A 24,631-nucleotide genomic window follows, 5' to 3' on the forward strand; every position below is an offset into this window, starting at 1 on the left:
ATTTAGGAGTATGACCTACCTACTTCACCACACCAGTGTTGCAGAAACAGCTCGAAGGATTAATGATTTGTACGGCGCTGGTCGAGATGGCCCAGTGGTAAGAACGCGTGAATCTTAACCGATGAACGTGGGTTCAAACCCGGGCAAGCACCTCTGAATTTACATGTGCTTAATTTCTGTTTATAATTCATCTCGTGATTTTCGGTGAAGGAAAACATCGTGAGGAAACCTGCATGTGTCTAATTTCATCGAAATTCTGCCACATGTGTATTCTACCAACCCGCACTGGAGCAGCGTGGTGGAATAAGCTCCAAACCTTCTCCTCAAAAAAGGGAGAGGAGGCCTTAGCCCAGCAGTGGGACATTTACAGGCTGTTACTGTACGGCGCTGGTATCGCGAAAGAAAAACGGTACGTTTTTGGTTTCAACGTTTTCGTTCTGGTAATTTCAACCTTCAGAACCAACCCTGTGGACGGCTGGAGACCAAAGTGGAAAATGAATAATTAAAGGCTATTGTGGCAGCGGATCCATCACAAAGCACTTCAGAGATAGCTGCAGGCTTCGGGGTAAGTGATAAAACTGTATTAATCCACTTAAAGCAAATCGGGAAAGTAAAAAAAGCTTGAACATCCATCGTTCAACCTCATGAATTGAGTGAATCGAACTTGCAAACACGCGTCGACTGCTATGTTACTTTGCTCAACTGACACAATAATGAAGGGATTTTAAATCGAATCATTACTTGTGATGAAAAGTGAATACTGTACGATAATCGGAAGCGCTCGCGCAATCGTCGAACCCTGGAGACCCAGCCAAATCCTGCCCTAAACAAAAATTGACTCAGAAAAAGTTACTTGTGAGTGTTTGGTGGACTAGCACCGGTGACGTTCACTGCAGCTTTCTAAAATCTGACCAAACGATTACGGCAAATATCTATCGTCAGCAACTGCAAATCATGAAGGAAGAACTAGCTGCTAAACAACCGAGATTGGTCACTCGCTCTAGGCCACTGCTGCTTTACGACAACGCAAGACTACACACTGCATAACAAACAACCACTAAGTTAGATGAGCTACAATTGGAATGTCTGCGATCCAGCGTACTCCCCGGACCTTGCTCCAACAGATTACCATTTTTTCCGGAATTTGGACTACTTCTTACAAAGAAAAAAATTCAACTCCGATGCAGCAGTCCAAACCACCTTCAAAGAGTTTATTGATTCTCGCCCCTATGGTTTTTTTACTAAAGGGAACAATGAACTACCTATGAGATGGCAAAAGTGTATTTTTTTTTTTTTTATATAGAATAGGAAGGTGGACGAGCATATGGGCCACCTGATGGTAAGTGGTCACCAAACGCCCTTAGACATTGGCATTGTAAGAAATGTCAACCATCGCTTATAGCCAATGCGCCACCAACCTTGGGAACTAAGATTTTATGTCCCTTGTGCCTGTAATTACACTGGCTCACTCACCCTTCAAACCGGAACACAACAATATCAAGTATTGCTGTTTTGCGGTAGAATATCTGATGAGTGGGTGGTACCTACCCAGACGAGCTTGCACAAAGCCCTACCACCAGTGTATAGATAACAACGGTGTATACTTTGATTTATTAAATATATTGTACAAAAAAAAAATGACTTTATATTCCTCCCGTACAATACTCCAATTTCATATGTAAGGACCTAATATTAAGGAGTGCTTATATACTTAATATTATACGTCATATCAAACGTAATTTTTAATAGTAAATTTCGCTGTATCAAATCATATCATGGCATCACTACTTAATCGCCCGGGCAAGTCGTGCATAGCATATCTCTTCCTTTATAATTATTAAAATTTTATTTTTAATTAAAAAGACATTGCAATTTACAACAAGTCGCATAGCGCTGATAATTAGTATAGGTCTTAGGAATAATTTTACAAGTAATTAAAGATCAAAACCAAAGCCGATGTAAAAAATACCACTTTGATATCGTCAATGCACCACTTTGGGAAATAAGATGTTATGTCCCTTGTGCCTGTACTTACAATGGCTTAAGCACCGTTCAAATCGGAATACAATAATACTTATTCATGTTTAAAGCCCTATTAATAAATAAAAGTTGTTAATAGGGCCTTAAACAAAATTGTTTCAACACAAACATTAGCTTAAAGCTCTTTCACGTTGGGATATGTATGACAGTACCAAAGATAAAAGGGTTTAATTGTCCTTAAATTAAAAGGTACGCAGGTAGCCGCCAGTAACCATGGCTAATTCGAGGTTGCGTGCAGGTACTTGCGTAACTTGTGTGGGCAATGATCTTATATATGGCGTTGATATATGTAAAGTGGGCCCATTTGATTTGTATTAAAACATTTTTTCTCGATAATCTTTATATATTTATGTGTTAAACCAACTTATATAATTTGTGACAATTATTTATATTAAAAATGTAAACCAAAAGTAAGAGAACCTTACCCAGAACCTGAACCAGAAGTAAACCTTAAATGTAAAACAGAAGTAAGAGACTCAAATAAACAAAGTACGTACCCCTATGTTTTCGTAATTCCTTTTTTGTTTCTAAGCTATGTACTATTAGGAATTTGTCAAATCTTTAAAAAGTACAAAATTGTCTATGCTCTCATCCTACAGTCCGTCATATAGATACGTGTGAGTGAAGCCTATGTCAGTTAAGTCAGTGACAATTAATACGTAAATGGTGTATAGTGGAATAATCAAGACAATAGTTATTACTTTTTTTATTGCTATCACAATATTAAATACTACCACGCCGTAATTAATGTTCACAAAGGGCGATGCGGATCCATGTAAAATATCTCTTGTAAAAGAGTATTTCAAAAGCGGATTTCCGATCGAACGTCTTTGTATATTTGGATGTTTATCTATTTATTGATATAAGAAACACCATCGGCATATTCACAAAATTAACAAAAAAAAAAATTACGATAATACCACGCATTTACAATAAAACAGTTGAAAAATAGTACTCATAAAATAAAAAATACAAGTATATTACACTCAAATTAATAAAGGTGGAAAGAAATAACAAAACTAAAATCAAAATATAACAACCAAATTTGGGAAATTAATTAAATAAAACAGCAAAATTTTAATGAACTGCAAGCTAATAAAAATGTTCTTAAAATTAATGTCTGTTACAATTACTCAAAAATGGAATAGAGCTCGCTGATTGGTCGTGGATTTTGTCGTCTTGATGCTTGTGATACAGAATAGTAATCGCACATTCGCATAAAACAGCGCGATTTCGGGAACCACTCACAGTGTTGCCTTAGCTACCGTGACGTACGGAGGTCTCGTCTGCGTTCCGAAGGCAATGTCACTGTATAAACTGTGAAAAAATGTAGAGGAGTTACTAGTGTGTGATTTAAAAGGATAATAGTGTACGTTTTCTGGTTTGCGAAGAAGGAAATTATATCATAAAAGAATTGTCCTGAGGACCAGAAACTTTTTCCGTTATGGATCCCGCAAAACGAATATCACCCGAGAGACTATTTCAGATTCTCCACAAGAATTTTCCACAAGCCCTCAAGCGTCTAGACTAGTTAGCTTCCAAATGGTCCTACCTCCCGCCGCTGATATGTATGAAAATATTAATAGTTATGTATAATAATAATAAATAACAATAGTTATGAAAGAAAGTGCTGTCGTACCGTCATCGCTAGCTTTTACCCAATATGCCAAAATGGACGTCGATAAGACGAGTAATAAAGTTGATATCGGTGATGTTCAGATCCGCACATACATTTCAACATCGAACAGAAAGAGAAAACGACATATTTACTTGAAGTTAGTTAAGGAAACCGTATTATACAGCTGAACCTGCTCCATCTCCAAAGCGAGTTAATTCATTGCTAGAACTTTTTCGAGCTGTAAGGGCTATCTGAATACCACCTTCCGAACCGACTCCAAAAACATCATCCGATGTGCAGGTAGCAAATAAATCCAATATCGCTGAACCATCTGTTAACAATTCAGCACATTCATATTGTTGTATCGAATTACTTGACTTCTTAAAATCATTTGACAATAATGAGTTGAATATCCTCAACAACAAACTGAAAGGCTCTCCCGAGGAACGCGTGCAGTGCGTTATAGATCATTTAAGTTTTATTAATAATATTAGTAAATACGAATTTCCGAATAAAACCGATGCAGATTCTTTTTGATTATGATCCGTATTATGAGATCTGTAAAGACTATAGTCGCTCTTCATCTCAGGTAAAGAAGATTGAATGGCGTTTTGAAGATTTGTGCGATATACATTCGATCCTTCGTCTTGTTTGAATGATTCAATAGAATCTTTTATTGTCGCGGCTTAGGGGTAAGCTGTCACCGCAAACGACATAACGTTCTTGTGTCATCATGTTCTCTTTCCGAAGCCACTTGTGTGTGTATTACGCCTATAAACTTCGTTGCTAATTATTATTTTAATAACAAGAAATATATATTTATTTGATTTACAAAACTCTGATTTTAATCATTGTACTCCATATTTATTTACTTAAAAATATTTTAATGTCTTTTTAAATTCCTGGTCTTGTTTCGAACCGTTATTTATGAATTAAAAAGAAATAATTTTTTTTGCCTAATTAAATCAATAAACTAATAAATGTAACGACGAAACTTTAATAATATACCTATCAAATTGAAATATATTTTATTCTAGTATATATATAACTTTGTTAGTAGGTTACCTTAAGCTACCAGCGCGAGAAGAAGAATCCTATAATTTGTCTAATAGATATTTGTGCGTTATAATATATTTTTTTGCCATTTTTTAAATTATTTATTAAAAGTTTTGCTCCACAACTAAAAATCAAAAATTATTATCTGTAGGAACCGCACGCGCGCTGTCAAACGCAGTTGTCACTATCAAAAAGTTTTGTTAACAATTTCGACTTTTCAGTGTTTTTTGTGCAGTTTTTACATAAAAGTAAAATTGCATACGTATTGTGTGTATCTTTACCTCCACCAGCTTTCTTTACTTACCAGTATCGAGGCTGCTTGTGAACAAGGTCAGTTAATTTAGTGGTAATTAATACGTGAATATTATAAAGGTGTAAACAAGTGTAAATAACACGGTTTTAAAAGCGCGTGCTGTGAACATTAACTTGGTATTTAACATCATAATACTTTAAATTTAGTTTCATGGCTCCTGTCAAGTTTTAAAATTTCGATGTTTTACCTACCGAGGTTGCTTTTAAACAACGAAATAAATAATAATTGAATTTAAAAGTGCCTACTACATTTAGAACTATATATTTATTTTTTATATAGAATAGGAAGGCGGACGAGCGGGCCTTGGTGACCACTTACCATCAGGTGGCCCCTTGATAGTATGTGGTCACCAACGCCCATAGACATTGGTATTGTAAGAAATGTTAACCATCGCTTACATCACCAATGCGCCATCAACCTTAGGAACTAAGATGTTATGTCCCTTGTGCCTGTAATTACACTGGCTCACTCAACCTTCAAACCGGAACTGTAACTGAGCAAATATGTGCTCAAAAATATGATCAAAAATGAGAAGCTTCTTATTTGACATATGTCAAAAATTATTACAACGGTCATCGCACAACAAAATACAGAGCACATAAATAAAAGCACTGAGTCATTGTAGTTATTGTCATCTTCTAATGAATATCTAGTGATGAAGGAAGAGTAAAAGGGTGAAATAACACACAGTATAGAATAGAGAGAATGTGCATTTTCTAGCGAAGTCGGATGGGTAACCAATTTAGACGTAACCGAAATTGTGAAACATGGTCACATTTGCCTAATCCATATATAAATTCAATAAAAGTAAGTTTTGAAAATTATAATAAATCAATACTTTTAAAAATAAAATATGATTTGACATTATTCTAATTTAATTTAATTTAGTTTGTCCCAATTACTGTATTTTTTATATGTATATATTTTAAACTGTTGTGTTGTTGTTATATAATTGTGGATTTTCTCTATCGTGTTTGACATTCTTGACTATAATGTTACACTTTTTTTCTCCTAGATTATATTTCAATATTGTTTAAATTAGCATTTAACTAATTTCAATTAAAATTATTATGAATACTAAGCATAAAATAAATAAGGTAAAAATATAATGTATTAATTTATATATGATTGTGCAAACCTATCTTAATACTCAATCTTTTAGTTTGTTATAAATTTGCAATTGTAGTCATATTCTTAGTTGCCTTTTAATATATGGTTAAAAAAGGTATATATTTATATATAAATTATTTATTTACTGCACTTTTATTGGTCTTATTTAATGTTACAATGTTTTTGATAAATTTTTGTTTAATTAATTAATTTTATTTGATTAAACTGTAAAATTTAAGTGAAATCATTTCACTTAATTTTATTATTATTATTTTGTTGTTTAATTTTTCTAATCTCGGTATACACTGGTAAATTAATGATCATGGACCAAAGTCAAGTGAACATCATCTGGATCCTAATTGAAAATTTTAAATAATCTGTATGTTTGGCAATGTAATGTGATCTTTGTCTGACTGCATAAATTTTCTTACTATCCTGCACGTGTTCAATATTGCAGCTTTTTGTAATTGAATAAACATATGTGGAGGTAGGTTAAGAGGTCTTTAAGTGACTAGTGAAGTTGCTGTGGGATAACGCCTGTAGTAGAAAGAACTATCGGTACTATAGTAACTTTTTGTAGATGCCAATTTCTGGGTATTTCATCTTTTAATTGTGTGTATTTTTCAGAAATAGTGTTTTGTAAATTATGAGTATTTGGTATAGCAATATCTATTATGTATCCAGTCTTATTTAGTTTGTCTATAACAGTGATATCTGGTCTATTGTAAGGTATTGTTCTATCGGTTAAGATAGCTCTGTCGAAATATAGTCTGAAGGTTTAGTTTTCTAAAACTGCTTGAGGATTATATTTATAATAAGCTGTACGATTCTGAGGGGCTATAAGTTTAAATTTTAAAGCTATTTTTTGACGTATTATATAGGCATCCTGGTCATGTCTATGGTTGTAGTCAGTTTGAACTATTGTTTTGCATGCACCAGTAATATGTTGTATGGTTTCAGAAGAGCTATTGCATCGCCTACACATGTCCGTCGGTAAGGGGGAATTTTTTATTATATATTTTTGATAGTTGCGTGTCTCAATAATCTGATCTTGTATTGCTATAATAAAGCCTTCTGTCTCAGGGAAGAGCACACCATGACTGAGCCATTCGTTCGACGCAAGTTTGTCGACGTTGGATTGGCTCAAACCCTGATAGTGTCTTCTATGTAGTGACTTTCGGGCCCAATCGTTTATTTTTGTTTGTTTGTCTGTTAAAGTTTCATTTCTCAGTATTCTAGTGTCTTTTAAGTTTAATGGTGTGAATTTGTTATCGTTTTCTACTATAGCTTTATGTAAAGTTGATGATGTAGCTTTGTGGTGGAAAAATTCTCGCAATGTGGCTATTTGCTTATTATGAAGATTGACAATATCAATAAGGCCTCTTCCTCCATCCTTTCTAGGAAGTGTTTTGCGTTGAATACACGAGCGGGGATGATGTTTTCTATGCTTTGTCGTTGTAGTGTTTATTGTACGTTGCAGTTTCTTTAAATCAGATTTTGTCCAATTAATGATACCAAACGAATATGTCAATGTGGCTATGGCGTAGGTGTTGATGGCTTTTATTAAATTTCTTGAATTTTAAATTAGAGTTTATTTTTTGCCTAAATTCTCGCGTAACTTTTATTTTTGTCTCCTTTTGTAAAATTTGCTTTGATTGATCATAGCCATATATTTGTAAGTTTCATTTTCATCTAATGGATTGATTTGTGTGCCATTTTCTGTCAAATAACTGTATCTCTCAAATTGACCTGCTTTTACTGAACTGATTTTACACTTATTTACACCAAATTCCATACAGATGTCCTGTGAAAACCGTTCCATAGTTTTTGTTATAATTTCTAAATCTTTTTGAGTAGAAGTGTAAAGTTTTATGTCATCCATATAAAATAAGTGATTTAGTGTAATATATGTGTAATTGGTATCCTTAGTGCATTGTATTTAATGAATTTGATAGTGGGTTGAGAGCAAGGCAGAACCAAAGAGGACTTAGAGAGTTATTCCAAGGTGGAATATGCCTCGTTGAATTTTTATAGGTGTGGTTTCGATTAACCCTTTCGTTGTATTAATTCTGAGTCTAGTAATCCAATTGAGCATCGTATTTTGTAAAAAAGATATTATTTGTGTATTTTGTAAATATTTAGTACTTCTACTAGCCAGGAATGTGGTACTGAATCAAACGCTTTTTTGTAATCTATGTACATGGTATGTAAATCTTTTTTCTTAATTTGGACTTGTTTCAATACTACTGAATCAATTGTCAATTGTTCTTTACAGCATTGGCTAAATTTTCGGCAACTTTTTGTTGTTCTGTCATAATTTTATTTTTTTCAATATGATTATATATTTCATGAGTCAAACATGAAGATATGATTTTATATATTGTCTGTAAGCACGTTATAGGTATATCTCTCGTTGATATTCCGAACTATTGACCCGGATGCGACAGGTATATATTTTGATGGATTGGTATAATCGGATCTCTCTTTTGGTATCATATGAGTCGACTAGTAACAAATGTGGTAATCTTACATTTTGACAAATGTTCGTAAAACAATAAATACAGATTTTGGTTAAATTTGTTTGACTTGGGGTTACAAAACTTTTTAAATAGTATAATATATAAATATAAGGTTGAATTAATGCTATATGACAGTAAAAATCATTCTACACGAGTTATGAAAACTATTTTAATTTTGTAGATTGCTAGCTTTGAAACTATTATTTTAAGAATGCCGAATTTGATATTAAACCTGGCGCAGATAGCTATCTTTGATTGCAAAGACCATATCCAAGAATCAGGGTTGTCACAAATCTTTATGTATACTATATTTTTGGAATACAGAAAAAATGGTAGACAGATAATTTTTTATTTATTTAACTTATTAAATATTAAGCACAAAAAATATTATATGCGCAGATCGCGGACCTCTTCCATGGTCCCTTCACAATAATTTTCTTGAATTTCATTCGCGGTAAGAGTCTCCTGAGTATCGAATATTTGTTTATAAACAGACAAAACTGCCATGTCCCTCCACTCTGGGCCAAAATGTTTTTGGAGTAGCTTTTTAACGTCTGATAGTTTATTTTTATTTACGGGTACTATATTAGGTAACAGTGGGGGTATCATATTGCCAATAATTTTATTACGCTGACAAATGTTTTGCGATTTTCCAACATTACTATTATAGTAAAATTCCCCTCTTACCAGAACATTTCCCGGTATTTTTGAGCGCCGCAAAATAAACCGTTTGCATTCTTTAAAAGATATATTCCATGACGTAGTGGTCTTAAAAACTGTCTTCACGGCGTCTCGCCAGTTGAAAACTGGGCAATCAATACCAAGTCTTACCAACATTGAAGTTTCGCCCAAAACCTGCTTTATTTCATCAGGATGTAATATAACATCCATTTTGCGCAATTCTTTTTCTGGGATTCCGAATTGTCTATCAGCAGGCATAAAAGAGTGCCCTGTCACTGGGAATACTAACTCGATTGTCTTAATGTTTTGATGCTCCAAAAGCCATTTAGAGCATGCCCCCACCAGAATACTGTTCTTGTTCTGGCCGCCGCAACCATCTGAGACCAATCTAATGTTAGTAACATCGGTCAAATCTGTATGATTCAACCTGTGAGTAATTGCTGAAGCGACTAAGTTCGAATCTTTATTATATTCATTTTCCACGCAAAAATAGGTAAACACACGCTCTTTACATAGTGGGATATTTGAAGCACCCTCCACCACAGTCAAATTAAAGAAATATAATTGACGCGAATAGTATGCCATTTGGTCAGGCAGTTTTGGCAATGGCAAATTTTTTTGGCAATCAAAAGATATAATTTTAAGACCATCCGAGTCATCTTTAAGTTTCTCATAAAAAGCTTTGGCCCTTAAAGAGTGCACCTTCTTCTCTGTCATAAGTAAAGCTTTCACATCGAGATCAGTTGCAGAAGCAATTTTTCCAGTAAGCTCTAAACACTTAGAACATGCATCAGTTTTTGGAGTACCGAAGCCCAAATTGTAACAATTATTAAAAATATAGCGAAAATACGATTGCTTTACAGCAGCATAGCAATACTCACTTTGCTTGTACATTTTATAGAGTTTATTTATGTTCAACTCTGACGATAAATATTTTCTTTCAGCAGTCTTCGTTTTTCTGCAGTAATAAGATTCATGACATTGCAATTTCTGTATGAAATTATGAACAGAATTATGTTTTTCATACAAATGTTCCTTATGATTTCCTCCTAAAATTAAATAATTTAACTTTAATAAAGTACCAAAATCACAAGACCAAGCTATTTATAATGTTATAATAAAAAAATAAAGATAAAATTACCTCGCTTCTCATCAATGATCACGTCTCCAACGTAAAAAAATCTATTCATTACGTACGATACTCTGTGTTTTGTTATATTGAATATGTTTAAAAACAATTTCTGACATACTGGCACTTTGACATTACGAAGAAACACAGCATATTTTATTGTTGTTTGTTTTGTCCCTTTAAAACCAGCTCTCCGCTTTACGGGTTCAATAGAACAATATTTCAGAATGAGGGGGTCTTGATCTTTTTTGTTTTTATGTTTATAAAAATTTTCTTGCAATTCTTTTAATTGAGTCATTGATAATGTGGCGCATTGTAATGCTTTCGAATTGTGGTTGCACACTCTGTCAGGCAAGGATTTTACTGAGTACCTAAACAAAAATTAAATAATCAGAACACAAACTTTTACTTTCTATATTATATCAAGAAATGACAACCCTATGAATAAACTTATACCTCAATTCCTTGGCCCGGTTTCTAGCCAATGTTGTTGGTTACTACGGTGGGGTGGTCTTCCATGATTATAATTTTACTTGTTTTAATTAGGTTCAATCAAAAAAACACTTAGAATACAATAAAATAAACAGAAGGAAATGTTCCGGCGGCCGTTACACGATGCAAATGAGCTATATCTTCTGATTGGTCGACAGCGTAAGATGGCCGGTTTTGAATTCAAAGTTTGTGGCTTACTTGCATTGAGGATATTTTTCTAGAAATTTTGTATGTAATGGTGATAAATAGGCTGCAATATCTGTTTCCATCGTGGTAAGATAGAGATAAGTGCGCAGTATGAACTCATTCATGTCTTGCGTCCATTTTTTGCGCTTAGAGCTAAGGGCGGGCACAAGTTGTTCGACATTAAGCGTCTCTTGTGCAACACTCGTATGCGATGTATTACTCGTAGTGGAAGGTGGGGTTCGATAAGGTGTTCCTGAGGAACTGTCATCGGCTGTAGTAGACTTTACGATGGAAGCCCGCCTGTTCAACTACTCATCGCCGATGGATCGCATGCTGTCACATCCAGCATCGGCTCCAGATGTGCCCCGACGCCCCCCGGGTAGCGACCGCAAATTGTACACTCGATTAAACATTTCTCCATAAAAAAAGGGTTTTGGGATCGTTAGTAGGAAGTTTTTGTGTCAGATGTAAGTGACTGTAAATTTGGTATCTCCCTAAAGGGGTAGAAGGTGGTGTAGATGGTTAACCTTGTTAATTGTACCTGCTTCACGTAAGCCCCTCCCACCACGACAAGGTGATCCCACGAGGGGTGGGGGTATTATTATTATTATATGTTTTAGAAATGTGATTTTGTGTACATTTTGTTTTTGTTAATTTTAGTAATAGTTTAGTTGTTATTGGTGGAAACTAGGCTGATGTATGTATTATTTTTATAAGTGTCATAACATTGTTTGACTTAAAAATAATAATTAACACTAAACCTACCAGAATGGTCAAACGAACGCTTTTTAAACTTTAATCAAAACTTTTATATAACTGTTTAGAATAGAATAGAATATGCTTTATTGGACACCAAAAGTTTTAAAAAAACATGTTAAACACAAAAAAAAAACGGAACTATTTTGTACAAAACGCGGTCGCTAAAAGAGCGATCTCTTCCAGACAACTGTTTAATTTATATTATATACTTTTTCTATATTATATAAGCCCTTAAGCAGCTTATTAAAATGTATGTCAAGTTCAATGGACATTTCTTTTTAATTGCCTTATTTTTTGTTTCAATAAAATATAACATAAGTATAATTCTTTTTTTATGTAAGTCAAACTTTTTAGATTTGTTTATTATTTAAATGTTTCATCATTTGTTACAAAAAGATAGGATAATAAACTTAGTAGCCTTGGCAAGTCTATGATTTTATTTAGTACTAACCATTACCCCTAGCTTCGCTCGCGCTTAAGTATAAAGAAAGGATATTGTAACGTAGTTTTGGTGTACGTTACATGGTTGCTTTGCTTTAAAATAAATACGACAAAATTATTTAAATTATAACCTAAAAACATTACTTGTCTTGTGTCAATTGACTTTGACAGGTGCAACTATAATTATGTTTATTTAACATTTGAAAAATACCGCTAAATTTGACGTCTCGTCATAACGCAAATTTTTATGCATTCGAACTAATTTAGAACTCTTTGACATTTGTCTAAGACTTCACTTTCTTTTCGGTCATTGGGTCGTAATGGTGGCATAAAATAGTTTTTGCAGTTTTTATAACTTTTATTTTTTGTAAACTCTTAATATCGTTTAAAAGTACTGTTTTCATGAACAATATTCCACATTTTGGTTAAATTAATTATAATCCATATTGGATTGTTTAAATAATCGTGGATTTGATATTATCCTGGTAAACCTCGTGGGAATAAAATTCGAATTAGATTCTTAAGAAACCTACCCTTGGAAGATTTATTTCAAGATGTCTTCATGATATTCCTTGGGAAGACTTCAAGGAGGTTTAATCTTTAATTAAGTAACTTAAAGAACTGGACTATGGTATGTAATTTCTACATATTATTTTCGCCGCTGTAGTGGAACCGCGAGTGATTTACAAAAACTGCGACTTGATATTTTATTTGAAAAGGTTGGCATTCAAAGGATTCAAAAAAATATTGACATATTGTAACTTTGTATTTAGTTTGGAAAATTATACTTTGATATTATTTATATTTATAACATTAATTTTGCATTCTTTTAAATAACAACTTATTGTTTTGTTAAACTTATTTTGTAAAATTTCACTTTGACTTGTTAACAATTAAAAAAAAAAAGAAATTAGATGTAACTTAAATATATTAATTTTAAACGAATATAATCATCCTGGCGCCCGAGCATTTTGCATTTTGGAATTATTAATTTAGAAAATTGATTTTTTTTTTCGGTTTGTGTATTACTGTTGGTCCTACTGGCCTCTACAGCGTCACCGGGCGGGATGGGCAAGTTGAACTCAGCCGGATGTTGGGAGCCACACAGGGCTCAAGAGTCCTAAGGGTGCCTCCTGTGAGGCCGGACCTCAGCTTAGGACGCCGTTGAAATCGGTAGGGAGGGACGTGTGCATTATAAGCGCCGTCATACGCCTAAGAGTAACGTAAGAGGGTCGTCGACCCCGCCGGCGCCTACGGGTCGATTTAGGTAGCTCTAAGGGGCTATACATGTACGCCTTAGAGATGAGCGGGTTAGCGTGTTGCGACGCTTTATAGAAATATCTTATAGAGAGGTCTTTAAATAGTCTGGCTATTGATTCTATTTTGAAATCTTTATGTAGATCTACGTTACGCATATACCACGGGCAGCCCGAGGCAATGCGTAGAAATTGATTTTGTATTCTAAGTTATGAGAGCTAGAGTGAGCGAACACAACGCTAGCGTAGGTTAGTATGGGGCGTATGCGAGCTTTGTATATTGTAACCTTATGTCTAAGGCTCAATTTACTATTCTTACATAACATAGGGTATAATCTGCTTAAGACAAAGGCGGCTTTGTCTCTAATGTGTTTGATATGAAATCGAAACGTTAGTCTTTGATCTAGAACGACTCCTAGGTATTTAGCTTTAGCTTGCCAAGGGATTTCTTTGCCGTACAGGCTTATTGGCCCCGGTTGGCGATTCGGTGTCTGAGAAAAGTACACTGCTGCGCTGTTCTCGGGATTGACTTCGATTTTCCATTTCCGGAACCACACATCTAGTGTTGACTGCGGATTGGAGACGTGTCTTGGTGACGTCGGGGCTACGGCACGTCGTATATATAGCGGTATCATTCGCGAATAGGGCTAGTTCGCTTGCTCTTGTTCTCGGGATATCCGAGGTGTACAAGGAGAATAGGATGGGAGAGAGTACTGAGCCTTGTGGTACTCTGGCTCGGATGGGACGAGTGGATGACAGAGTGCCTTCCACTCTGTAGCGGAAGGAACGATTCGATAGGTAGTCTCGTATGATGCGTACGAGCGTGTTAGGCAAGACTGCGTCTCGGAGCTTATAAATAAGTCCGTTGTGCCAGACCTTATCGAATGCCTTAGCTACATTGAGAAATATAGCACCCGTACTTTTGCATAGTCGAGTGCGGGTCTGACCAGAAAGTATGTGCTCCGATAAGCGGTGCACTTGATGGACACTCGAGTGCCCGGGTTGGAATCCGAACTGCTTGTCTCTAATTAGACTATTAGCCTTTACGAAGACTTTGAGTCGTGCTAGGATGATGCGTTTGTATATTTTAGCCATCGAGTTAAGAAGGCTAATGGGGCGATAGCTAGACTGTAAGTTATATGGCTTACCGGGCTTGTGAATGCCTATCACTATGGTCTCCTTCCATTGTTCCGGGAAGGTGCATCCGGCCATTAGGACGTTGAATATGGCTTCTAGTAGACATATTATATGACGGGGTAGGTACTTAATTACCTTGTTTGATATTCTGTCCGGCCCGGTGGCCTTCTGGGTATGTAGATCTTTAACTATCGTTTCGACCTCATCTATTGTCGTCGGAGTGAGCGGTTGATCGCGAGGGGGTGTGCGGAGGAAGCTGTCGACGCTCGCGTCCACCATCTCTTGGTGTTCGAGGTCGCAGTAATTGTCTGCTAATTGAAAAAAAAAACAACAATTAAAACTTACTTATTTTAACATTTAATGTTGCATTCATCAATTTTCATGAATATTAATAAAAGAAGTAAAAGTAATCCGATTAAAATGTATTTTATTCATGTTAAAGCTACAAAGTAATAATAAATAAAAAACATTTAAATTTAACTTACACACAAATAAAATTTGACAATTTAATTTTCTAAAAGTAACAGCCTTCAAATAGCTTCGGTTACCTTCATATCTCACCACTGGACCATTGTAGCTTGATATATTAACCGTAGCATTAAAATTGGTATTTATTCAGGCGATAGATCAGGTCCTTGTTTTCTAGTACGACTTCACTTCGATTATAGGGGTTAACTTTTAATTTGTCTATAAAGTCTTGAATTTCTTTAAATTTCTTAGGTTGGATAAGTTCAAACATTTCTAATATATTAGACCAACTAGACGACTTGGAGGACGTCCGACTGGTTTTCTACATCAACGGTTTTGCGGTCTGCAATCGGTGTACTACTTAAGGGTTTCTGGTAGCCCATAGCGGATGCCGCCTGAGGGCTTATAACGGGCATTTGTAGGACCATGGTAGATGTTTCAAGGAACTGGAAGGCAAAAGAGGACGTCTGATGGGTTTTAGAAAGGTCTTGAAAAGCCACGGAAGATGTTTGAGAGGCCTTTGTCCTTTTCTCCTCTTGGGACCCTTTTTGCAATTACGCCCGTATGTATTTCGAATACCGTTGACTTTAAAACTTATCATAAATGTTAATCCAGCTCGACTTATGAAGTGTAACTATGGGCACATGGGTACCCTACCAGGCGACCGCTGGAATGTCCAGCAGGATCAACCCGAGTAGCCGGTCTTTTAGCATGAGGTTGACCCTCATGGTCTTTCGACATACGCTTAGTGGATTTGGGCGTAACATCTCCGAGCTACTCCATTTTGATTTATTTGAATAAGGTATATTTATTATAAATTATTTATTTGAATAAGGTTCTTCTATAAATATGCATGTATTAAAAGAGCCGGGTAGTAAATAGTAAACACTCACAATAACACTAATTGTAATAATTACACGAACGAACACACACAACTGTCTCGTAAATACAGTATTTAATTTTATTTAACACCAACGAAACGAACGTTCGGGATAAGAAGTGGTAGCAGTTCTTAAAGAGACAGCACAGCACGTGAATTATAATGGAAACTAAAGGAACTGAAATGCCTCACTGTTCAAGAAAAGTTTTACCAGCTCGCTCTCAAGGTGTAAACTCATCTCATACACGCATACCATGTCCTAGATGTGTGTCCGAAATGTGTGTTTTGCCGAACCTAGCACATCACGTACCACTGCAAATAAACAATCGGTGCTAAATGATGACTCAGATATTGAAATCCCTGTGCGAAGAAATTGGTGGAGTTATTGGGGTGAGAATTCCAGAGATGTAACGGATGTTTTAGAAAATAGAGGCATTCCTGAGGCATATAATGTAGCAGATGAAATTGATGTTGAATTTTTTTTAGGTCAGAATCGATTATTTACTCTGTAGATTCACTAGAGTGTAGTGATGGGGAATCTATAAATAGTATAGTTAATCCACAGACAAAACCTTTTACACAAAAAGAAAATCAAGATCAAAAGAAATTAGGACACATAATTGGTAACAGAGGAGCATTAGCAAAGCCCCAAAAAAACCACATTGATGAAGGCAAAGAAATTAAAATTGCCCCAAAGAATCAGGCGTCTAGCCCGCGAACGAAGCCTGCCTTTCCTGCTGCCTTACTAAACATATCATCAAAAACAGATAATAAAACTAAAGAAATGCCAACAGCAAATGTAAACAGGAATTTTGGTCATCGAACTGGTATTAAACGGAAAAATATGTTTGCTGACTATATTGTATCGGAAAGTGAAGATGAAATTCCAGACATACAACCAAAAGTGTTTGGATTTCAAAAGAACATGGGACAAAAACGCCGTAAAAGGTCTGCCTCACTAGAGGAAGTTTATTCTTCAACATCGAGTATCGATCTTCAAATGGATTACTGCAAACAGCTTCCATTTTCGTCAATGGTCGAAAATCAGCTTGATGAAACTGGTACAACACCAGTAAAGCGAGTAAAATTAAACTATTTGCCAGAAAATACTTCAAAATCTAAATTTAACCAAGATGAACAAAATGAAAAAACTATAAATGTCGTAAAAGCGGTAGAGACTATTATAACTGTTTGCGGTGAGGAAAGTGATAGTGATCAATCTGAACTTGAAGAATCCAGAGAGGCCGAGGAAGAGATCGGGACTAATCAATTTCTTAACGATGAGCCAAATGTAGGAAAGAGTACTGTTCATGAATAGTCCGTAGTCGCCGAAGAAGAGAAACGGATTGATCAAAGTCTTAATGATAAGCAAAATGAAAGCGATGAATCTGATGATGTGGAATGCATAGAAACCAAAGAAGAGGTAGAGATTAATCAAAGTATTAACAATGAGTAAAATAAAAGCTATGAAGCCGAAGATGAAGTTAGCGAAAGTGATAACAGTAATTCTGATGACCAAGAGAATAGTGATAGTGAAGTTAATCAAAATGAAACTGAAAACCAAGAAGTAAGTTACAATGCAGAATCAGATGATAATCAACAAAATGAAAGTAATTTATCTCAGAGTAGACGGACCGCCTTACAATTAAATTACAAAATATAAAGGAAGAAAATATTGGGACTTGGGACCCTCTTTGCAATTAGGCCCGTATGTATTTCGAATACCGTTGACTTTAAAATTTATCATAAATGTTAACTGTTAACCAGCTCGACTTATCAAGTATAACTATGGGTACCCTACCCATGCCACAGGCGACCGCTGGTGGCCTACTAACCACCAGTCTCAAGGATGATAATGACATTGAAAGGGAGAGGAGAGCATTGTGATCAAAAGCTAACATGATTATCAGAAGATTTGCGCGTGCTTCAAGGGCTGTAAAAAAACATTATTCCGCGCTTACTGTACCTCTTTTTATACTTGTAGTTTGTGGGCTAATTATACATTAAAATTATACAATGCTCTTCTTGTCCAGTTTTTTTTTTAATTTTATTTTTTTATTTGTGTATTGTTACTTGAATAAATAAATAATTATTATTATTTAAAATATATTATATAAATACAGTATGAAGGAGCCCTAACGGGACTTCGGTGTAATAAGACTTGGACTGTATTATAATAATTTATTCGCGTATTCAAATTGCACGCAAGGACGATAATGTGTCCGCCTAGTTGGCTGTCGCTCGCTGAGTGACCGGTGAATCGCGGCGCACGCGCAACGGGCCGCTAGCCCGCGCCCCGCGCCCCGCGCCTCTCTCGTCGTCGGCATATGTGAAGCGCCGACATACTCCCCGGGTTGAAGAGTGCTCTTCAATCTTGATCAGGAAGGGGGCAGATGTTCTTGAAAGCGCGACGAATTGTTCCTCTCTTCGTTTTGATTTCTGCCACCCGCGTGACTCCGTCTACGCCGGGAAAGGTCTGTGTGACCCGACCCAGGGACCAGAGCAGCGGTGGTGTTGTATTGTCCTTGATTAGGACTAAAGACCCTGGTTTCACCTCCCCTCTGGAACTAAACCATTTGGATTTGGCCTGTAGCAAAGAAGTGTACTCATTATGGAAGCGGCTCCAGAAATGATGTCGTATGTACTGGATTCTCCTCCATCGGTCCAGTCGAGTGATGTCGGCTTCAGTCACCCGAGAGCATGGTACTGATAAGAGTGGTCGTCCAATTAGAAAATGAGAAGGAGTTAGTGCCGAAAAATCATTAGGGTCTGAAGAGAGAGGTGTTAGAGGACGCGAATTTAGAATCGCTTCTATTTGAGTGAGACACGTAGTCATCTCCTCAAATGTGAAATGGGTTAGAGAAAGTAATCTTTTTAAATGATGCTTGCATGATTTGACTGCTGCTTCCGCTAAAGAGTTGAAATGAGGACTATAAGCAGGTGTGAAAATGAAATCGATACCCTCTTGTGCTATCTCACATGCAACATTCGATGATTGAATAAATTTCTGTATTTCGTTGGATGCGCCTACGAAATTCGTGCCGTTATCAGATGTTATCGTCCGCGGTTTGCCTCGACGCGCTATGAAACGATGTAGCGCGGCCATATAAGCATCAGTGCTAAGATCAGAGACGAGCTCCAAGTGCACTGCTTTTACTGCTGAGCAAACAAAGATGCACATATAAGATTTTATAAGTTTGCAACCGCGGCCTTTACGATCGGCTATCAATACTGGCCCCGCGTAATCTACATAACAGTTGAGAAATGGAAATTCCAGATTAGTTCGAGCACTAGGTAAATGACCCATTAGAGGCTGTACATTTTGTGCTCTATTTTTGAAACATGTAAGGCATTTATTTACGATAAGTCTAGATAAGTTTCTGCCACCTAGAGGCCAATAACTTTGTCTTATATGTGACAATAATAATTGTGGGCCGGCATGTAAAAGTTTTAAATGTTGCATATGAAATAAAAGTTTAGTAAAAATATGCTTACTACAAATTACAATGGGATGTTTTATGTTAAAATCGTAGGGGGAGTTGTCAAGCCTCCCGCCCACGCGAATGAGATTATGATTGTCAATGAATGGAGTCAAAGGAAGCAATCTACTTTTGCGTGGCAATTTCTGACCAGATTTTAAAAGATTATACTCTTCAGGAAACATTTCAAGTTGACAATGATGTATAATAGTATTTATTGAATTTTGTATTTCTTTTGCAGAAAGATTGCCATGCATTTTATTTTTATGTTTTAAGTTATAAATAAATCTTTGTATATATGTAAATATTTTGTAAATTTTATTTAGGCTAGAATATTTTTCTAATAAGCAATTAATGATTGATGAGTGCGTGATTGCGTCTGAATGATAAACGTATGAATGATTGCGACAATTACTAATGAAATGAGTAACTACTTCCGGCAAATCGTGTTTCTCTGTGTTTGGCATTTTCGGCCACTCCTTTTTACCATGAAGTAAAAAAGAAGGACCGGACCACCACAGAGGTGTATCGTTTATTACGTCGGCACTGAGGCCACGGGAAACAAGATCCGCCGGGTTGTCCTTCGACGGTACGTAGCTCCAGGAGTGACCCGATGTGATTTCCAAAATCTCATTGACTCTGTTTTTAACAAAAGGTTTTAATTGATTAGAAGGAGTTGAAAGCCATCCTAGAACTATGGTAGAGTCACACCAAAAGCTACATCTATGAATGGGTATGGTAAGCGATTCCTGAACCTTAGTACACAGCCTTGCACCTAACAAAGCTCCGCAAAGTTCAAGCCTCGGTATGGTCGTCGGTTTGACAGGCGCTATTCGGTTTCTAGAGACTAGAAGCTGTACATTTGTAGAGCCATTATCACTACTTGATCGAATATACAGACATGCCCCGTACGCCTTTTCCGATGCATCTGTGAAGACATGAATTTCGTGTTTAATAGAGTCTTGACACAAAACCCATCGTGGTATTTTTAAATTATTTAATGATATTAAAGTGTTTTCAAATGTCGACCAAAGATTTTTAAGCTCGTGTGACATCTCGTCATCCCAATCATATTTATTTATCCAAAGTCTCTGCATAATGATTTTTGCTTGAACGACATAAGGTCCTACTAGACCCAGTGGATCAAATATTTTACTAATTACAGAAAGAACATGACGTTTAGTAATTTTAGTATTTGGCGTTATATTAATAGTATATGTAAGGGAATCTGAATCACAAACCCAATTAAGACCTAAAGTTTTAGCCTGACAAGAATTCGGATCTTGATCAAAGAAATGTAGAGTATTTTGTGATTCGATTTTACTATTAGTAACTTGTCTAAGAATTTCTGGATTATTTGATCTCCATTTACGTAAATTAAATTTAGCTGATGATAGAACCGAATGTACCTTTTTTGAAATTTCGATAGTTTCGCTTATGGTATTCCCTCCACTCAAATAGTCGTCTACGTAAAAATCACGACGAATAGCGCTTTGAACACGATAGTCGTCAAGGTTATCAGCTAGACTTGTGAGACACTTTGTAGCTAAATAGGGGGCAGAGGCAGTACCATAAGTGACCGTATTTAATGTGTAGGTCTTTAGAGGTTCTGAAGAATTAAAACGAAAAATAATTTTTTGAAGAGGTCGTTGAACTGGATTTAATTCAATCGCCCTATACATCTTTTCAACGTCACCTGAAACCACGTACCTATGCTGACGAAAACGTGTTAAAATTGAAAACAGGTCGTCTTGAACTACTGGTCCGACCATCTGTATGTCGTTAAGAGACACACCCGAACTGGTAGAGGCTGATGCGTCGAATACTACGCGTAGTTTTGTCGTGGTACTAGAATCTCGAACAACTCCATGATGGGGAATAAAATATTGAAATTTAGAGATTTCAGGTACTGAAGTAGAGTGCGAGTCTAAAGTCATATGACCTAAGTTTTCATATTCTCGCATAAATTCAATATAATGCCTTTTAAAAATAGGGTCACGCCTAAATCGCCTTTCAAGGGATAAAAACCTATTTTTAGCATGTAAATAAGATTGACCTAAATTACTAGGGTCACCCTTTAAAGGCATGGTGACTACAAATCCACCATCATTGTTACGAACAGTGGTTTGCTTAAAAATTTGCTCACATGCTCTTTCTTCTAGAGAATATGAATGTTTTGAAGAAACGTTGTCAAGCTCCCAGAATTGAGTAAGGTCGGGAGTGACATTAGTGTGATGGCAAAAATGATTAAAAATAGATTTTTGTTTAGATTGGTGGGGAATACTACCTGATACTAGCCATCCGAATCTAGTTTCGTGTAATTTAGGTAAGTTTTTCCCTAAATCTATATAATTTTTACTTAATACCTCCCAGAACACTTCAGCCCCTACCAGGATATCTACGGCCGACGGAACGTTGAAGTTCGGGTCCGCTAGTTTAAGACCTGAAGGAATAGAGACGTGATTGATGTGTACGAAAGACGACGGTAACACCTTTGTAATTTCAGGCAAGATATGACACTCTATATCTACAGTATAGGCACAGCATAAAGACTCTATTAGGAGGTGACAAGACTGTGTACTAGTAGAAATACGATTATTAATACCTGTTACCCTGGTGCTAGTACCGCGTCGTAACAAACCCAGTTTCTCGAAGAATGTCTGCGTAACAAAGTTGGCCGTGCTACCGTTGTCCAGCAGTAGACGTGCAGTGTACTTTTTACCCGACGCGCCGATCACGTTCACCAGAGCTGTGGACAATAATACATGCGCAGAAGTAGCAAGCTGCAAGCAATTGGCCGGAAGTGCAACATTTGACGTAGCAAGGTGCAAAGAAGAAAGCAATGAATTGACAGTTTTGAAGTCATTCGAATTTAAATGCAAAAGCGTATTATGTTTTATTTTACAATATTTGCAATGTGATAGTTTGCATTGCTTAGCAGAATGGCCTAACCGTAAGCAATTAAGACAAACATTATAATCATTTGCCTTTTGTATGCGACTTTCAATAGATAAACTTCGAAATGAATCACATTTGTATAAAGCATGTGCTTGGGAGCAAAGCGGACATTTATTAAAATTATTATTAGATTTTTTTGGTATTTGAGTAGTTTTATCTGGAACAAATTTATTTGAATGATTATTATTTAAAGCAACAATAATATTATTTTGAGAAAGATTAATATTTGATTCGACGGATTCCAACCAATCTGCCTTTTTGTTTAAAAAAGAACAAAATTGTGCTAGAGTGGGATCATCTTTTAAAGTATTGTTTCTATGTTCTTCCCAATCACGACTAGTTTTTAAATCTAATTTTTTAGACATTATATAAATGAGTAAAGTATCCCAATATTGAGTGGGCTGATTTAATGTTGTTAATGCCCTAACATTTTTATTGATCGTATCAACTAGATTTCTAATTGAAACACTAGACTCATTTGTTATTGACTCGACATCAAAAAGGGCCTGTATGTGGTTTTTGACGAGAATGCGATTATTATTGTATCGTTCGCATAAAAGATCCCATGCAATATTGTAATGATCCCCTTTAAAATCAATATTTTTAATAATTAAAGCTGCATTACCCTGGAGTGAAGCTCGAAGGTAATGGAATTTATTGATATCATTAATGGTAGTATTGTTGTGAATTAAAGATGTAAAAGTATCGCGAAATTCTAGCCAGCATTGATAGGTCCCGTCGAAATGCGGTAAATCTATTTTAGGCAAACGAATAAAATTCCTTGAATTGGAAATATGTGCACCTGAGTCAGCATCTTTGAAGCCCGCCTCAGATCCAGTACCGTTGGACGAAGCACCGAGCAGGCTGCGCGTGAGTGCCACCAGATTGAAATACTGACGGTCGAAGTCCTCACGCTCAGTAAACGTAGACTCGGCATCCTCGGAGAGTAGTTCAATCGTATTCTGCAGGTCATCAAATTCATTATATAAATTTTCAAATTTACGAAAACGTTCCATGAGGTCAAGACGTTGTAACTCTGATAATTCGGGACTGCTTTTTATTAACATTAAATAATTATTAAATATTGTTAATTTAGACTTTATTGAACTACGTTTTTTAATAAGGGTTTTTAAATTATCAGACATCTTAAAGTTTTTATGTTGCAATGTGAAACAAAAAAAGAGTCATAAAAAATAAAATTAAACAAAGGAATCGTAATGAATGGATATAAAAAATGCAGCACCTGTTTGCGTAGACGAACGGGTTCTATTCAAAGCGATAAGACTTGACCGGTTTCAAGGTTAACACGTGTCAAGTGCGTGCGTACTTTTTGTTATGAAATAATTAAATAATGCATCAATGAAGTAATTAAGCAATATATTACTTGAATAACTAGAAGATTAATTATGGAGAAATATTTAAAAAATAAAAATTTCAGCAAAAAGAAGTTTTCAATAGGGAAAGTTGGAAATAAGTAATTGGATGGACTCACTCAAATACAGAATTATACTCCCTGACATCAGCTTCTTCAGACGACAAAGGCTGCCACGTAGATGACGGAGACGACTTCTTGTCCTTTGTCCTTGGGCGCGGTCAATGTAAACCACGCGACGTCAATGACCGTTGCGTTGCATTTGTAATGCGACGGAAGTATGCAGGTTTTTCGCTTCGAAGGACCAGAAAATGAAGGAGCCCTAACGGGACTTCGGTGTAATAAGACTTGGACTGTATTATAATAATTTATTCGCGTATTCAAATTGCACGCAAGGACGATAAAGTGTCCGCCTAGTTGGCTGTCGCTCGCTGAGTGACCGGTGAATCGCGGCGCACGCGCAACGGGCCGCTAGCCCGCGCCCCGCGCCCCGCGCCTCTCTCGTCGTCGGCATATGTGAAGCGCCGACACAGTATATTATATAAATACAGTTAATTGAAACTAAGTAAATTAAATTAGAATAAAGTCAAATCATATTTTATTTTTAAAGGTATTAATTTTCAAATATATAATATGAATATCTGACTAAAATTTATTATAATTTTGGCAGCTATAACTATCGCAAGGATGAATAAGGACCACAATATCGTTTTTGAGTGGAGTGAATCTTAAGGTCT

The 24,631-nt window shown here is 36.0% G+C and overlaps 1 protein-coding gene across 8 annotated transcripts; it reads right to left on the reverse strand.

The window, feature by feature from the left end:
• Positions 1-18,210: 18,210 nt before the first annotated feature.
• Positions 18,211-24,430, reverse strand: LOC126779442 (uncharacterized). 8 transcript variants are annotated; one of them, XM_050503389.1, is made up of 4 exons: positions 23,325-24,430; positions 22,170-22,313; positions 20,340-22,007; positions 18,211-18,652 (listed from the first exon to the last, which is right to left on the reverse strand). In XM_050503389.1, exons 1-4 carry the CDS (start codon positions 23,665-23,667, stop codon positions 18,636-18,638), a joined length of 2,172 nt encoding a protein of 723 aa, XP_050359346.1. In that variant the 5' UTR covers positions 23,668-24,430; the 3' UTR covers positions 18,211-18,635. The 8 variants fall into 8 exon arrangements, with proteins under 8 accessions (XP_050359346.1, XP_050359345.1, XP_050359351.1 ...); XM_050503388.1 differs by having other exon boundaries at positions 18,211-18,672; XM_050503394.1 differs by lacking the exon at positions 20,340-22,007 and having other exon boundaries at positions 22,206-22,313.
• Between the last annotated feature and the right edge of the window lie 201 nt (positions 24,431-24,631).

This window comes from Nymphalis io, chromosome 29, assembly GCF_905147045.1.
Source record: "Nymphalis io chromosome 29, ilAglIoxx1.1, whole genome shotgun sequence".
In the NCBI taxonomy this organism is placed as follows: domain Eukaryota; kingdom Metazoa; phylum Arthropoda; class Insecta; order Lepidoptera; family Nymphalidae; genus Nymphalis; species Nymphalis io.

What these genes read in the sequence shown, in the direction of transcription:
- LOC126779442 (XM_050503386.1), bottom strand. Translation starts at nt 23,667, where the DNA reads ATGTCTGATAATTTAAAAACCCTTATTAAAAAACGTAGTTCAATAAAG. An exon ending in CTTCAAAGATGCTGACTCAG is followed by an intron (nt 22,314 to 23,324) that starts GTGCACATATTT and finishes TATTGTCCACAG; the next exon opens with CTCTGGTGAACGTGATCGGC. An exon ending in TACTAGCACCAGGGTAACAG is followed by an intron (nt 22,008 to 22,169) that starts GTATTAATAATC and finishes CTATTCCTTCAG; the next exon opens with GTCTTAAACTAGCGGACCCG.